Raw genomic sequence first — 14,941 nt, 5'->3', positions numbered from 1 at the left:
TACTTTAAGCAGTGCTATGACGTGAATTGATGGAAATGACAAACTTTTTTGTTTCTTATTTGTTTGTGGTTTTTTTTTTAATGTCAAGATTATGCTATTTCACATTCTTAGAGCAATTTAGTCAATTAGCTTATGACACTAATGGTGACCTTCTTTTCAGAGAACGTTTGCCATCCACGTGGCAGAATACACTGATTTAATCACTGCAATAGTTTTACATTGCATTACCTGGCAAATTTTGGTAAATTCACATTCATCTCCAGTTCTTCATGGAGATTAACCACTGAATCATGGTGTTGAGTTTCCTCAACACTGTTTAGTTAAACTATTGTTCAGCAGGTAGATATAATTTATACCAATTTTCTCGCTGGAGCTCAAGACTCAATAATGGATGAATACATTTTCATAACACTGCTAAAATGTAAGCTCAAGAAAATGTGTCACCATCGTTAGAACTGATTAGAAAATAATACCTAGAACTGATTAGAAAATAATACCTAAGTGGCAGGAGAGAAAGCTTGGAGCTTCCTTTTTAAGAGAGCTAAAATAAAAGAGAGAAACATCCCATGGTTCTGCTGCTTACCTAGGGGAGTCTCGGCTGTGCTTTCCAGCAGGTCATAATCACCTATAAAAGTGGAAATCCAGTATGAAATTGTTTGGATTGCATTTTCTATGAGGACCCCAACTGGTCTCTGTGGAAGTCAGTGAATAGAATCCATTTTTTAAAAATTATTTTTAAAAATCCAGATTTTTATCTGTTTGGGTCCAAAGGCAAAAAATTCTTAATTCTGTCTTTTGAGGAAGTAAACATTGGGTTTACTTGTAAGTTTAAATCAAGATTGAAGCAATAAAATTTAGAGATTGCTACTGAAAGCAGTGAGCACATGGCTACAAGAGACAGCAAATCAAACTGGGAAAAAAATTATTTTAAAAAATGTAAAGGTTAAGCATTATATTTCTAGAAATCCTTCGAAATCCACAGATACTGAAGTATAGATAAAATTCATGAAAAATGATTTCCATCCACCAAATGATAATTAGTTTTAATTTTGCATTTCTAGGCTAAGATGATGGCGAATTCTAAAAAATATCAAATTTTTATTTTTTTATCTCACTGTTACAGAGAGCTACATGTATTCATTATCACAATAATTATTGTGCAGAATAAGTTTTCAGTAATCTGAGATTATCATGTCCTTTACAGATGGTTTATGAGAACAGAGGTGTGTAAGAGGTCCTTACCTGCATGAGTTTGCCCCAAGTTGTCTACTTCCCAACCTGAAACGAGAAGGAGAGAAACAATTAAATTGATTTTGAGGCTTTGCTGCCTGTAAGAGGAATGAACGTAGTAAAGCCTACGGATCATAAAGGTTGGAGAAGATCTCCAAGATCTTCCAGTCCAGCCACCCACCTATCACCAACACTGCCCACTAAACCATGTCCCTTACTACCACATCTGCTCTTTCCTCAAACACTCCATTGATGATGACCCCATCACCTCCCTTTGCAACCTGTGCCAACGCATCACCACTCCTTCTGAGAAGAAATTCCTCCTAATATCCAACCCGAATCTCCTCTGGTGCAACTTGAGGCCATTCCCTCTCATCCTCGCAAAGAACTGCAGGAGAATTTTATTTGTTTTTCAAGTTAAGTAATCTATGTTTACAGCTAGAAAGTGGTTTCCAGAAGATGGTCCATCACACTGCATTATTAATTTTTTTTAATTCATGACCTGTTTGTTGTCTGTAATTTTTTTTATAGGAAAGAAGGTCCTGAAATAAGAATAGGCCACATATTTCCAAGACAATGTGTCAAAAATCCATGATCTGCATATTAGAAACACAAACATCAGAACGGGGAATCTTACAAGTTTGGGTTTGCATTTCCTTTTTTCATGCTTTTTCTTGTGAAAAGCTGATTATTACTCCGAAGCAATCTCTCAGCCAGCCTGATGTGTACTTAACCCCAATTGCACTGGTTTTCTATTTCTGCTGGGTTTGTGCTGGATGGATGCTGTAGGCTGAGTGCAGAAGAGCTGCCCTGTGCCGCTGCGTGGTGCTGCTGCCTCGCATGCAGCGAGACTCAAAGCTGCCTGCAGGAGCTCTAACAGCCACCCACAGATCAAACAGGACCAGAGAAAAATTCCTGTCAGCCATTCATAGGCTTCCACATCGGGTTAAATATATAACACAGCTTAGCACTGGACCCCCCTGGAATAACCGCTGAGCTTCAGCTTGTTCTTTAACCCCAAACATGCAGTTGTTTCTTAAGCACTGACTGCAAAGGTCTTTGCTATTTGTGCAAGAGGCTTTGGATTAAAAAGTGAAATTCTATACAAAATTAGGTCTGAAAAGGAGAAAGACAGCATCCAAGGGAAAAAAAAATAGAAAAGGGACTCCTTCCTGCACAGCCTGAAGTGCATTTTATATTTTACTCCCTTTCAGAGCCATAATCAGTTTTGAATTCACTGATTTCTCTCCGCGCTTTAAAATAAATCAGAGATACTTTTAGATCTAAGCTGGAAATAAAAGGGCTTAGTGTGAAGATGATGCTGGAGTTTAGAAAACAAAGATAAAGCTTTTGCTAAGGCCTCTTCTTTTCTGGCATGCCCCCTTTCAGGCAGGCTGTAATGTGTCTCAGAAAGGATGTATTCAGCATCAACCTTCAGCAAACCTACACATCCTGCAGCTCATTACTTGGAAGGGTTAATCCCCAACGCTGTGATGAGGACACCTTTGTCTCTTGGCTGTTCTGCCCAGCTCCAGCAGCTTTCCAGATGCCACATATATGAGATTTCTCAGATGTTTTCAAATACTACGAATACTGAAGATAAGTCGTGCATTTTTCAGCGAAGCTCATTTAACCTGCTGCATCACACTGAAGTACCAGACGTTGCAGACAAACCACGACTCTGCTCAAAATTTTGGGCAGAACAGCAGGGATACCTCTGCAGAATATTTAGACAGAGCTATGCCTCTCCTGAGCCAGCTGAAAACAAGATTTATTAAGAATGATTGGCTCAGCCATATGTCTATGTTGCTAAAATCTAAATGGACATGGCCAGCTTCAGGATATTCCCTGGGAATTTTTGCCTGTGGTTTTACTGGGTGAAGTATTAAGAAGCAAGACACTGTTCCTGGATCACTGTCCATATCTATCCTTTAATGCCACTCAAGTTAATAGCTCATAATGGAATTTGTTCCTTATAGGAGGTCACCTCACCTAAAAGCCTGGATCCTTTGATGACCTATAGGAAAAGCTCCAAAAAAAAAAAAAACAAAAAAACAACCTAAGAGCCCTCTGACTCACAAAAATGTGACTGTAGTTTGCCAGTGCCACAGAGTGACTTAAAAACTATGATGTGATGCTACAAATTTTACAATGTTCTTGTTAGAGGAGCATTGTTCAGTAGATTGAAGCCTGGTATTTCTGGTATCTTGACACGTTACACTGACGGCTCTGACTAGATGGATGGATGGATGGATGGATGGATGGATGGATAGTTGGATGGATGGATGGATGGATGGATGGATGGATGGATGGATAGTTGGATGGATGGATGGATGGATGGATAGTTGGATGGATGGATGGATGGATGGATGGATGGATGGATGGATGGGTGGATAGATAGATAGATAGATAGATAGATAGATAGATGATAGACAGATAGATAGATAGAGAGATAGATGGATAGATAGTTGGAAAAACAGACAAACAGATAGATAAAATAGATAGGTAGATAGATAGATGGTTGGCTGGAAAGACAGATAGACAGATAGACAGATAGACAGATAGATAGATGATAGACAGACAGACAGATAGGTAAAAATAAATTATAAGAACACGAAGTGTGTTGTTGTTGTGTTTTGTTTGTTTGCTCTTCCCAGTAACCTAAAAAGGAGGACATAAAACCTGCTATTATTTGACTCTTAATACAGGCCACATTTGGCTGCAGTGATGGTAGAATACCCAATTTGAATTCATTTTTACTATCATGACCTCAGTACCAATGGAACATTATGTTAATGTAGCTTTTTGAAATTAAGAGGCTTTTTATATTAACCATTTTCTCTACAGCCTAATTATTATTGCATTTTAACTGTGTTTGGGCAACATGAAGGGATTCACATTTTCAATGATGTTCACTTTCTGATTGCTGTAGGAGTAAGCTTGCCATTTATTAACGTATTTGTCTACATCTAAATCCTTGCTAATGCACTGAGGAATGTTCCAGTACAACCTTTTATTACAAAGGCTTTCAAGCTTGATCCATCAAACTAATTCTCACTAATAAGTTGCTCCACTGGAACGTCAATTAGATTTACATTGAACATTATGGTCTGAATTACAGTGAAAAGTCAAAATCTACCTAATGAGTGGTGAGATAACATGCACATATATAAAATAATACGTGCTTATATGTGTATATATGCATAAAACCATGCAGTGAAGGAGCATACAGCCACCATGGGGCTTCAGATTTATGTGTGCTGATCCTGCCTTTCTCTCTGACACTGCATTGAATCACCCACCACCAGAATATGACTGTTCACATGACCATACCAATGGGTATGGCTACTCACAGGTATGAAGAGTGTGATGGGCTTTATTTGGAATATTTCTGTGTTTAACATTTAACACAGAATCATAGAATCATAGAATCCTAGAATGGCCTGGGTTGCAAAGGAGCACAATGCTCATCCAGTTCCAACCCCCTGCTGTGTGCAAGGTCACCAACCAGCAGACCAGGCTGCCCAGAACCACATCCAGCCTGGCCTTGAATGCTTGCAGGGATGGGGCATCCACAACCTCCTTGAGCTTGCTGATCTGGGGCTGTATGAAGACTGTGGGTTGAGTTTCTCAACTCTACTCTGAAATTCTACTTCTTTTCTGTCCCCAGAAGTCCTGAGCAAATTTGCTCCAGTGTCAGCAATGTAATGGGGAAAAACATAGGGCACCTTGCTGGGTGAGCTTTCACACAAGTTCTTACAACACTTTTCTCTTGAGATGCAGACAATGAGAAAGTGGTTCATTAGGCCTGAGCGATGCAAAAGGGGAAGTCCATTGGGATGATTGTAAAGCAGGCTAGATGAATTATATTACTCTCCCAGAACTGAAGAATAAGTAAAACACCCTTTTCAGCTGCATTTTGACTACGAGCCTGTTTTGCAGTCTTTTAACTTAAGGCTTATATACAAGACTTTCTTCAAGGCCTGTGCTCCTCACATACAGTTAAATAACAGCACAGTACAGACTACAGAGAGACAGAGCCAATGGTAGCCATTAAACAGTATCTTAGAAAACCATTTTTAAATCAATAACTGCCTGCATTAGTCAATAAACTCCTGAGGAAGCTAATGCTATTCTTGACAAAGGATGGCTGTCCAGTGCATTGACAGATAGTGTTATTTATTATTTGACCAGCTTGAATAGGAAATTCATTCGTTGAGAAGTAAGGCAAATTTTCCATTAGTACTTGAGCTGTCATTATTAATTAGGTGTTATTTGGAGTACTACTTAGAGGCACTAAAGAAGATGCACCAGAACAAAGAACTGCTAGTCCCAAAAACCGAACGGAGAAATCAAACAGAAAATATTGCTTATTTCTACTTTCCATTTGAGGAGATAAAATAGGAAAAATAAAATAAAATAAAAATAAAAATAAAAATAAAAATAAAATGAATTCAAAGGACTCACTACACACAGTAGTGAAGACCTGGCACTTTCATGCAATTTCTTGAGTAGGTGTCATACCTTTTTCCACGTTTTGTATTTGCTACGCCTAAGAAAGAGCAGACACCTTCTCCCTATCCTCCAATGAGGATGAGAAATGTAACGCAAGGAATTGTTGCTTCCGTTTTGAAGGGAACAGGGCTGGCAAAGTGAAAGCCAAGAAGCAGGCTGTGTACGATGAGCCTCCGTGCTCTGTGCAGCCTTTTAGATCAGCTCCTACATGCCAACTTTGTGCTGGCTGCTTTCGGTGTCAGCTGGCATGGCAACTGTTTTATCTCCCATAGATTTGTTTATTTGAGCACAGCAACTCGCATTTAACCCTTTTGTTCCAGCTTTTGCCCATTATTTGCTCAAGAAGGGGAACGAAAGGTTTAACAAACCATTCTGTCCTAAAACATTTTGTCCACACTTTAACCTTATTTCTGTTCTCACCTCAGCATCATTTGTTGGAGGGGTGGGTGATGGAAAACATTTCCCCAAATCACTTGTCATCATCATATCCAGCTCTGTGAATGACGAGCTAGCTAGGCAGGGATCTAATTTTTCCCTGTCTTCTACAGCACCGGTTAGAAACCTAACATTTAATTTAGAAACATGAAATTAATCCACCAGCCATCCTGCTCCCATCCAGCACACGGAGCCCTTTCTCCATTGCTCCATGCCACTCCCCTACACTGGCAATCTGTTCAGCCAGCAGCAGTCAGGATCAGCTCCATACAGCTACAGCAAGTGGCAGCCAGGCAAGGTTCAGAATGAGAGAACTTAGAGGATCCCATACTTTTTCCCTAGGCTAAACACTCACCCCCTTTTTTCTGTGTCTAGCCTCACACCCCATTGACAATACTTTAAACTACATATTGAAGTCATTCATTCACTTGTATACTGCCTTTGTCATGGTTAAGGGGGAAGAGAACAATTAAGGAGAACTCATTCTTCATTCTGCTCACCAGTGACTTGTGCAAAACACTGCAGCGAAGACAGAGGTGGAGCTGATATACAAATCCTCATGCCCTATACCCCTTTTAGGCACGTGGTTGGTGAGAAGAACCAGAGCACTATGGCTGGAAGATCATGGAGAAGGCCAATGAGGTCGTGTATGGAGAACATAAAGGCTGTCGTACCTGGCTGTGGCAAGACTTATGCACAGATATGACCAATAACATGTAAGGGAAATTTTGACTTTTTTCTTCCCTTCCCTTTCTTTATCAAAGGCTACAAAACTGTCAGTGGACTGAGGTCACCATAGCAACTAGTAGGCATCGTTTAAACATGAAGTGCATCCGTCCTACCAGGCTGGCTGTCAGAGGAGCATCCATCAGCATGTGAGGTCAACGCAAATGCTATCAAAGAGGCTCTTAGCTCAGAGAAGGGCATGGGTCATATTTCAGAGCAAAGCTTTTCAAGCAAGAAACAAAGAAAAGAAGACATATTGTCCAAGGCAGATTATCAGTTGTGAGAAAAGGCTGAGAGAAGTAAGCATATCTGAGCACTTGCTTAAAGACAAGAGTGAATGTGAGCTCATCACACCTAAGTCTTGCAATCAAACGGAATTCCTTCCTTAATTATTTCAGACAAAGAGAGGAGAAACAGCAACAGAGCGGAGGCTGCTGGTTAAGGTTGAAGCAGCTGCCCATGTTGCACCAACAATGATAATTCAGTGCATTATCTTTTGCACACCTAAGTGTTCTCCAAACTGCTTAGCAGCTCTTGCCTTGTTCCTTGGATACTTTCCAGAGGAGCCCCGTTTTTTAATTCTCCAGAGCCAATTAGCTTTCAAATCACACTAGGCAAAGGTCTTGAATTGTGTTACAGCTTTGCCCTGGTAACCGCAGGATGTTGTCTTGCCCTGGATCAAGGACTTGATATTTAACTGAATCGATCAGAAGAATTTAGAGAAATTGTTGCTCCTGAACTTGTTCAGTGAGTATCAGAACCCTTTGTCCCCGTAATTCGGTGGGAAAGACCAAAAATGTCACTCCCTTGTTAAAAAAAAGTATTCACAAAATCTTAACTAGAAGACTGGAAACGTAGATACAGTCAGTATTCTCTGATGGCAATACCTGCATTGGCAGTATGTCCTGCATTGCAGATAGACTTAGTGATTCTGGGGCAGAGGAGACGTGCTTAATGATAAAGGGTTACCCTTTGAGGTAGGGTTAGCATTTTGGGCTAGGGTTAAGGGTTATCAGTTTGGGTTAGGGTTAAGGGTTTTATTTTGGGTTAGGGTTAAGGGTTACCGTTTAGATTAGAGCTGGTCATCGTGTCATAGAATGGCCTCCTCGATTTGGAAAAGCTGATGTCGTTCCCTGGCTTTACTGCCCATGGAAAGCCCAATAGGAAATAGGAATAGGAAACTAACAGGAAAGAACTTGCTGTCTAAGAAGCACTACTAACGCAGAGATTGGAAAGAGAGTTTGTAACATCTCCACTTGATAAGTCTCTTGTTACTCTTTCCTACATCTGGGACTTGCTGAGCATACAATTATTATTCCTAAGATGGACATACTATGGGATGGCCCATCTCTGTAAAACAGAATGCTTCCTGCTGCTAGTCGTTTCCCTCCCCCTGTTTTCAGTGAGGATGCTAAAACACCCATCAGGGGTGAGATATATTTGAACAGAAAATCTCGACCTTTGCATTGATCTTTTCCCTTGCCCATTTGACAGGCAAACACGATTTCCAATTTCAGGCAGCTGCAATGCCAACATTAATTTCAGCCAGTATCAAACAAATCCTCCATCAGAAAATAAGTGCAGGATCTTTCCAAGTACATTCTGCTGGTTAAAAGGTCTCTAATCTTTAAAAATCACCTTTTTAAATAAAATACATCAATAAGGAGGCCTAATTAATAGCAACTGATTTGCAAAGGCTCTGAACAACGAATTTTCATGCCCTTTCACCCTGTTTGGGAGTTATGTACCGCATGTTGTCAGTACTCCAGGACGATTTCCTCAGAAGTGACACAGAAACACTTTCCACATTTGCACATTTAGTACTGCTGCTCCTTTCATTAACCCTTGTCTTGTCATCTTGTTTTGTTTGATTAGGGATAACATCCAAACTCAGGCAGGAGAAAAGAGCCACGGATGGCTTACCAAATCCAATTAACCTTGCATTCATAAATCCCACATGATATATCTAGTGCAGAATATAGAAGGGTTGGTGTTCTAGTGACAAAGTAGTTGAGTGGCTCTCAGTGTTTTTAATGGGATCAGTAATGGGCTTTTTTCAGCTCTGTCTCAGGGACAATGAAGCTTGGTGGCTGAGCAATGAAGACGCAGGAGTGGCAGAGCAGCAGTAAGCCCAGCAAACAACTTGGGTTGAAAAATGTAAACATTCCCCCTTAAACTCCACAATACCTGGATGGACTCTTTATTTCACTGAATTTTAATTAGAAGCCTTAATCCTGGTACCAGCAAAGGTCAGTCATGCTCTTTTTCGGATGTAGAGGCAACATCCTAGACTGAGCACTGGATAAACAGTCTGTATAGTTGGTAGATTCTGTAGGAGCTAATCATATAATTCATTTGGATTTTGAAATGAAGACAACTTCTCAGTGTGAAGCACGTGGCAATGCTCAGAAACTGCCTATTACTATTTGTATTAGATTTTACTGCAAATCAGAGACCTAAAAATACGCTCATTTTTGATCTGGCTATTGGGTTTCTTTCAATGGCCCTTTAGTGTACAGGTTTTATCCCTCTAAAATTTCTCAGCTGTGAGGGGCAACGAAGGAAAAGCCTTGGCATCTGTGAGTTTCCTCTGCCAGACACATCACAACTGCCTGTAAAAACAAATAAATAAAGCAAAAGAATAAAACACAACATTTTCTAGTTGGGTTTGTAGATAACTACACATCATGGCTTGCCCCATTTCTTTTTTCCTTTTTTAATTGCAGAGATACCTTAGAATGCTTTAACCCCTCTGTTGCTAGAGGGGTTTTCTCTGGGGTTAGCACTTGGAAGGAGCTGTAGAAAACATAATTGATAAAAGCAACATGATGGAAGTATTGCTTCTAATGAAAATTAAACTGTGAATTGATGGAAGAAATAGATTTTGAAGAAGGAAAAAAACCAAAAACCATAAAAACAAACAAATAACCAAACACAAACTAACAAAAAACCTCCAATATTTAGGAGTCCTCCAGAACAGAAACCACTGTAAATCTTTAACCTACTACATTGGAAAAGATTGAGGAGATACAATGACTTTTTCAGGTGGAGAGATTTTTAGAACAATCCCTTTGTTCACAAAGAGAATCTGAAAGGAATAAAAAATTCTCACTATTTTGAAGGAGAACTGAAATAAAATGTTACCAGGAAGGGTCACAAGATATATATCATGGGATTTCCAAAGGAAATTTTTAACTTTAGGCTTTCCATATCAGCAGTTCAAATGTCAGTCCTCAGTTTAACTGCAATGAAGGTCACGGCAGAGTATATTTTCAAACCCTCAACAGCAAGAGATGGTCTTTACAGCTAGAACCACTGAACTGTTCTTCAACAAAGCATCTCTGTGGATGACAGGGATTGGAATTTCATCAGTTAGTTTTATTTTAAGTCCATCTTCTTTTTTATCTTACTGAAAGCAGAAATCAGACAGCCAAGTCAAGACAGCCAAATTCCTTTCAGAAACTCAGCAACCAAAGAGGCTCCTCCAGTGACTTCATTCATCCCAAGATTCAAATTTGACACAGGTCAGAGAAAATACCTTCTACAATTACCTATCAGAAGCTGGACTCAATGATCCTTATGGGCCCCTTCCAATTCAGGATATTCTATGATTCTAACACTTCCCTCACTGAACCAGAAGTCCATGTGACCAGTTTTACACATATAACTCACAGATTTCCAAAGCCAAGTGAGGTAACTTTCCCCCCACTCTTTAAAATTAATGCTGCTGCATGTGGTTCCCCTATTTCATCCAAGCAGATGTACCTACAGGTGCTTCAGTGCTTCATAAGACAAACATTTTAAAAACATAAATCAAAATCATTGCTACTGTTTGTAAAAATGATTTTTGGTCATCTGAAAACTCTGCTGAATTAAGAATGAATATACAATTAATGGACACTGGGGTCAGTGCCTATCCTACTTACATATTCTAGAAACACAGCAGCAGCCATCGAATACTGTAATGATTTATAAAATGTGATTAGCCATGTCTTAGAAACATTTTAATTATCTAATAACCCTTTATTTAAGGAACCTTCATAATATGTGACTTTTTTCATTAAGCCCTCATTGAAGCAAATATACTCGGTTAGCTAAAATTAGCAGTAATGAGACTGAAAATTCATCCTGATTCACCCAGAAGAGTGATTATGGATGTAGATATTTCCACCTTGAGGTCACTAGCACAAATCCAGCTGGGTCTGCAGAGGTTTCAAACAAGTCCAGATTAAATGTTTATTTGTTTATCTAACAAATTATGAATCTTGGTTTTGTTCCTACTGAGCAGATGTCCAAAAAAAAACAAAAACCCAGTAACAGCTGTCATTTTTATTAGTGAACCCGCAAGGAAATCAAGAAGGCAGAATATATATTTACACTGAACTGACTACTCCTCCCTTAGGGTCATGCTATCACCCTCCTAGAGGCCAAATGTGAGGTACAATTTACAAACAGCACTGGAAATTCTGGGCAAAGAGTTCAAAAACCTTCTTTCAGCCCTTCAATGTACTGAGCCTTTTTTTATGACAGTTTTCCTCTGTTAAGTACAGTGTTAGTACTTTTCTAAAACGAATATTAATTTCAATTGAAAAAAAATATGGGACAAGACATTCTGATATTAAAGTTAAAATGTTATATGCTGGAATAGACCATGTTGAGCTGACACTGTCTTTGAGAAGGGAGATATACTAGATGGTTTCTCAAGAGCCCTCCAAACCTTAATTACTTCAGAAACAATGGTACTACAGAAAAGAAATTTCATCAATAGAAGGGAGAAGGTGCTATATTTGGGTAGGATATAATTATGGGCACTGGAAATACAAACTGACCAGACAGGTTGTGGATGCCCCATCCCTGGAGGCCAGGGTCAAGGCCAGACTGGATGTGGCTCTGGGCAGCCTGGGCTGCTGGTTGGTGACCCTGCACATAGCAGGGGGGTTGAAGCCAGATGATCTCTGAAGTCATTTTTAACCCAGGCCATTCTATGAAATATCCCTTGGAATAAAGAGAGCCATTAAAAGGTCTGCAGCTGAGGTGTACTGGTAGATTGGCAGAAAGGAAAGAGTTCCTGTGCTGTAGATGCAGACAGCATCTCTCCGTGTGCTCAAACTGGTGACATCTCTGATCACTGAACCCCAAAAGGGAAAGAAAAGAGAGAAAGAAAGGGAAAGAAAAGTGTTGCCTATGTTACCATGCCTATCTTGAGGACAGGTCGAGGAAGCACATCACAAGCCACCAAAAAGGAGAGGTCCTAATTGAAGGTTGGTCAGGCACTGCATTGAGCAGCAGGTCTCTTGCAGTCATATCAGAAGATAACAGCAGATCAGCCATCTGCTGGTGCACAATAAATGATATAAAAGCATTAGGCCTGCAGGCTGCAAACGTCACTGATAATTGGATTGTGAAAACTTTTGGTTGAGTGTGTATCTTGCACAAAGGATGACCAAGACTGGCCTGACAATTAGACTGAATGACAAGCAGTCAATGAAAACAGTTAACAAAGTCATGGAGAATAATGTAAATAAATATATATACTTATATATGTGTGTGTGTGCATGTGTGTGAAAGAGGAAAGAATATTTCCTTTCCCATCTTGGACACAAATCCTCCTAGAAGCTCTATGCTGTTTTTTCTATTATGGTTGACTATGATGGTTCAGTAAGTGTCATTGTACTCACTGAATTTATACTGGACCAATATTGCAGCAGTCAAGATTATGTGTAATTATACACACTATAATTGAAGCACACAGAATTACAGGAATAATCATGTTTTTATAACTGATAATTTAAAAAGGGACTCGTCTTCCTCCCTTCAAAAATAAGATGCCTCATTTAAGGGAATTGTCTTTATTACTTGCTGGATAAAGAGAGATTACCTCCAAATGGTAATTAACCTCATATTCTTGAAATGAAATACACTGCCTTCCATTGATTTCTCTCACTTACTTTCTCCATGTCGACTACAGATGGAGTCCAGTGAACTAACTGAGAGAAGACACTTGAGTTTCATACGGTGTATTTAATGAGGAGGTGATCATCCTTAAATTCCATTTCACAAGAGCGTTTTGGTGTTTCCTTCACCATCTGAGATGAATTGAAATGTCTGTTCTTAAAGGTGAGGATTTCAGCATGCCATAGCTGTGTATGAAATATTTACCATCTACCACAAATTGTGCATTGTCCATAGCAACACCAGGAAGGTGAATTTTGGACTCAAGATTTTGTATGAATAATTCACTGGCAAAATAATCTTTGGGAAGAGGATCCCAGAAGGAAAAAGGTGATGTTTTTCCTCCATGAGAAAAACCTTAAGTGCTCCTTAAGTGATCTATGCTGGCCTACATGGGTGTTGGGATGACGTGGACATCACTGTTAAATATCAGCAAAGGCTTGTTGTTAACTAACAAGGGACAACTCTTATAGTAATGCATTCTGGTTGGAGATCCATGATCCTTGAGGTCCCTTCCAACCCTGGCCATTCTGTGATTCTGGAAGCAGAAACAGTCTATCTCACCACAATGCAACCTGAGCAATTTTCTGACCTTTCATTTACTTTTGTTTCTTTGCTTGGTTGCTGATGCCAGCTGCAGGGAGCAGTAGGAAGCTGACATCTCATTTCTACAGAGTACAAAAAGGCACAATGGAGCTCCTCCAATTCTCCAAGAATTTTTAATTTTCACCAACCCTCCACCAGGCCTCCAAGATGGGAACTCATCTGATTGGTCATTTCATGCACGCCCATTCCTTAGGCATGAACAGAACCCAGCTCTGAGTTTTAGTTATTTTCTAAAATAGGTTCCAGTTGTGATGACTAGTTGTCTGACACCTTCACGCAGGTCTCAGGTCTTGCTGATCTTTGTGGATACCCAAGGGTAAACACCCTGTTTAGCTACTAGACTTTGCAATAACTTCATGATGCCTGAGATAGCTTTTTTCACACATCTTTCCCCTTTCTACCCAACATATGCACATACATCTACACAAAAAACATTCTGTTTTTTCACTGCTTTCTTTTGAACAGAAGTTGAAACCAAACCCCAGGCCACTGTAGTTCTTATTTTCCCTTTAAATATAGCAACTGAATCAGGCTTTAAACACCTGCTGGCCATGCAGCTCTACCAGGCAGAAGCTAAGAACATGGAGAAAGGACTTTACCGTCTTCAGAGATGATAAATCTGAACAGAGCAGGACACTTGACAAAGACAATTTCACCCACACTTGCAGGTTTCCAGCATGTAATGTTGTCCCACATTCCTGGGCAACCTACAGAAGAGAGGGAGGCAAAAAATATAAGATTAATGGTGCAAATTTTCTCTTCTTTTTGTTTTCAAAATGGTTTTAGTGGTTGGTTCTTCCTTCTATCCATCAGCGTGCAGTTGGTTAGAATAATAAACGGTATCACTTTCTGATAAACTTTCCCTGACCCAAAAAATAATTTGCATTGATAAGAATAGCATAAGCATACGTACAATGTAGTTGCATCATACAGTAATGGACAGACTCCACTCTGGCAAAAAGAGAAATCTGTTAGTCCCAATTAAATTACTCCATTATACGTCAGAAGCTAATTTTCCCTTCAGCGTGGAATTCACTGCCACTATCTGTCTACCAAAAGGTGTGTTAAATCTGTGGGGATCTGATTGACATTTTTGATTTCAATTCAGTGAATTTCTACAAACTTGAATCCCTGTCACAGGTTGGATACTGACACTTATTGGAATTTGGCCCAGGGTGGCGACTGAAAATTGGAGAACAGATTCTGCTTCATCCCACAGCTGCTTCTTGAGTTGTTTTTTGGGATGTATATGAGTAAAGCTTCTCTCTTGCATTTTGTTCAGTTCATTAGGAAAATATTCAGTATAGAAATGTAAAGAACCACTCCTGTAGCATTCACTGTCTATTACAGCAGTCTTTAGTGCATTTAAATGCAAAATAGCTAAAGGATTTCTTGCATAACACAGAATCAGACCCTCCACAATCATCCGAATATTAGGCTTACTGTCACCAGCCTTTAATTAAAGATCTGAGTGATA

The 14,941-nt window shown here is 39.6% G+C and overlaps 1 protein-coding gene across 7 annotated transcripts in view; it reads right to left on the bottom strand.

The window, feature by feature from the left end:
- Positions 1 to 14,941, bottom strand: part of LOC100548490 (pituitary adenylate cyclase-activating polypeptide type I receptor) — a 128,367-nt gene that overhangs the window by 37,616 nt on the left and 75,810 nt on the right. For all 7 annotated transcript variants that reach the window (XM_010712227.1, XM_010712228.1, XM_010712229.1 and 4 more), the window contains exons 4-6: positions 14,064 to 14,171; positions 1,243 to 1,278; positions 584 to 625 (exon numbers count right to left, since the gene is read on the bottom strand). In XM_010712227.1, the coding sequence (XP_010710529.1) occupies positions 584 to 625; positions 1,243 to 1,278; positions 14,064 to 14,171 (186 nt within the window). The remainder of the gene's footprint in view (positions 1 to 583; positions 626 to 1,242; positions 1,279 to 14,063; positions 14,172 to 14,941) is intronic.

This window comes from Meleagris gallopavo, chromosome 6 (genome assembly GCF_000146605.3).
Source record: "Meleagris gallopavo isolate NT-WF06-2002-E0010 breed Aviagen turkey brand Nicholas breeding stock chromosome 6, Turkey_5.1, whole genome shotgun sequence".
Taxonomy (NCBI): domain Eukaryota; kingdom Metazoa; phylum Chordata; class Aves; order Galliformes; family Phasianidae; genus Meleagris; species Meleagris gallopavo.
The sequence above is the reverse complement of the archived record's forward strand: the minus strand, read 5'-3'. Positions and strand labels throughout refer to the sequence as shown.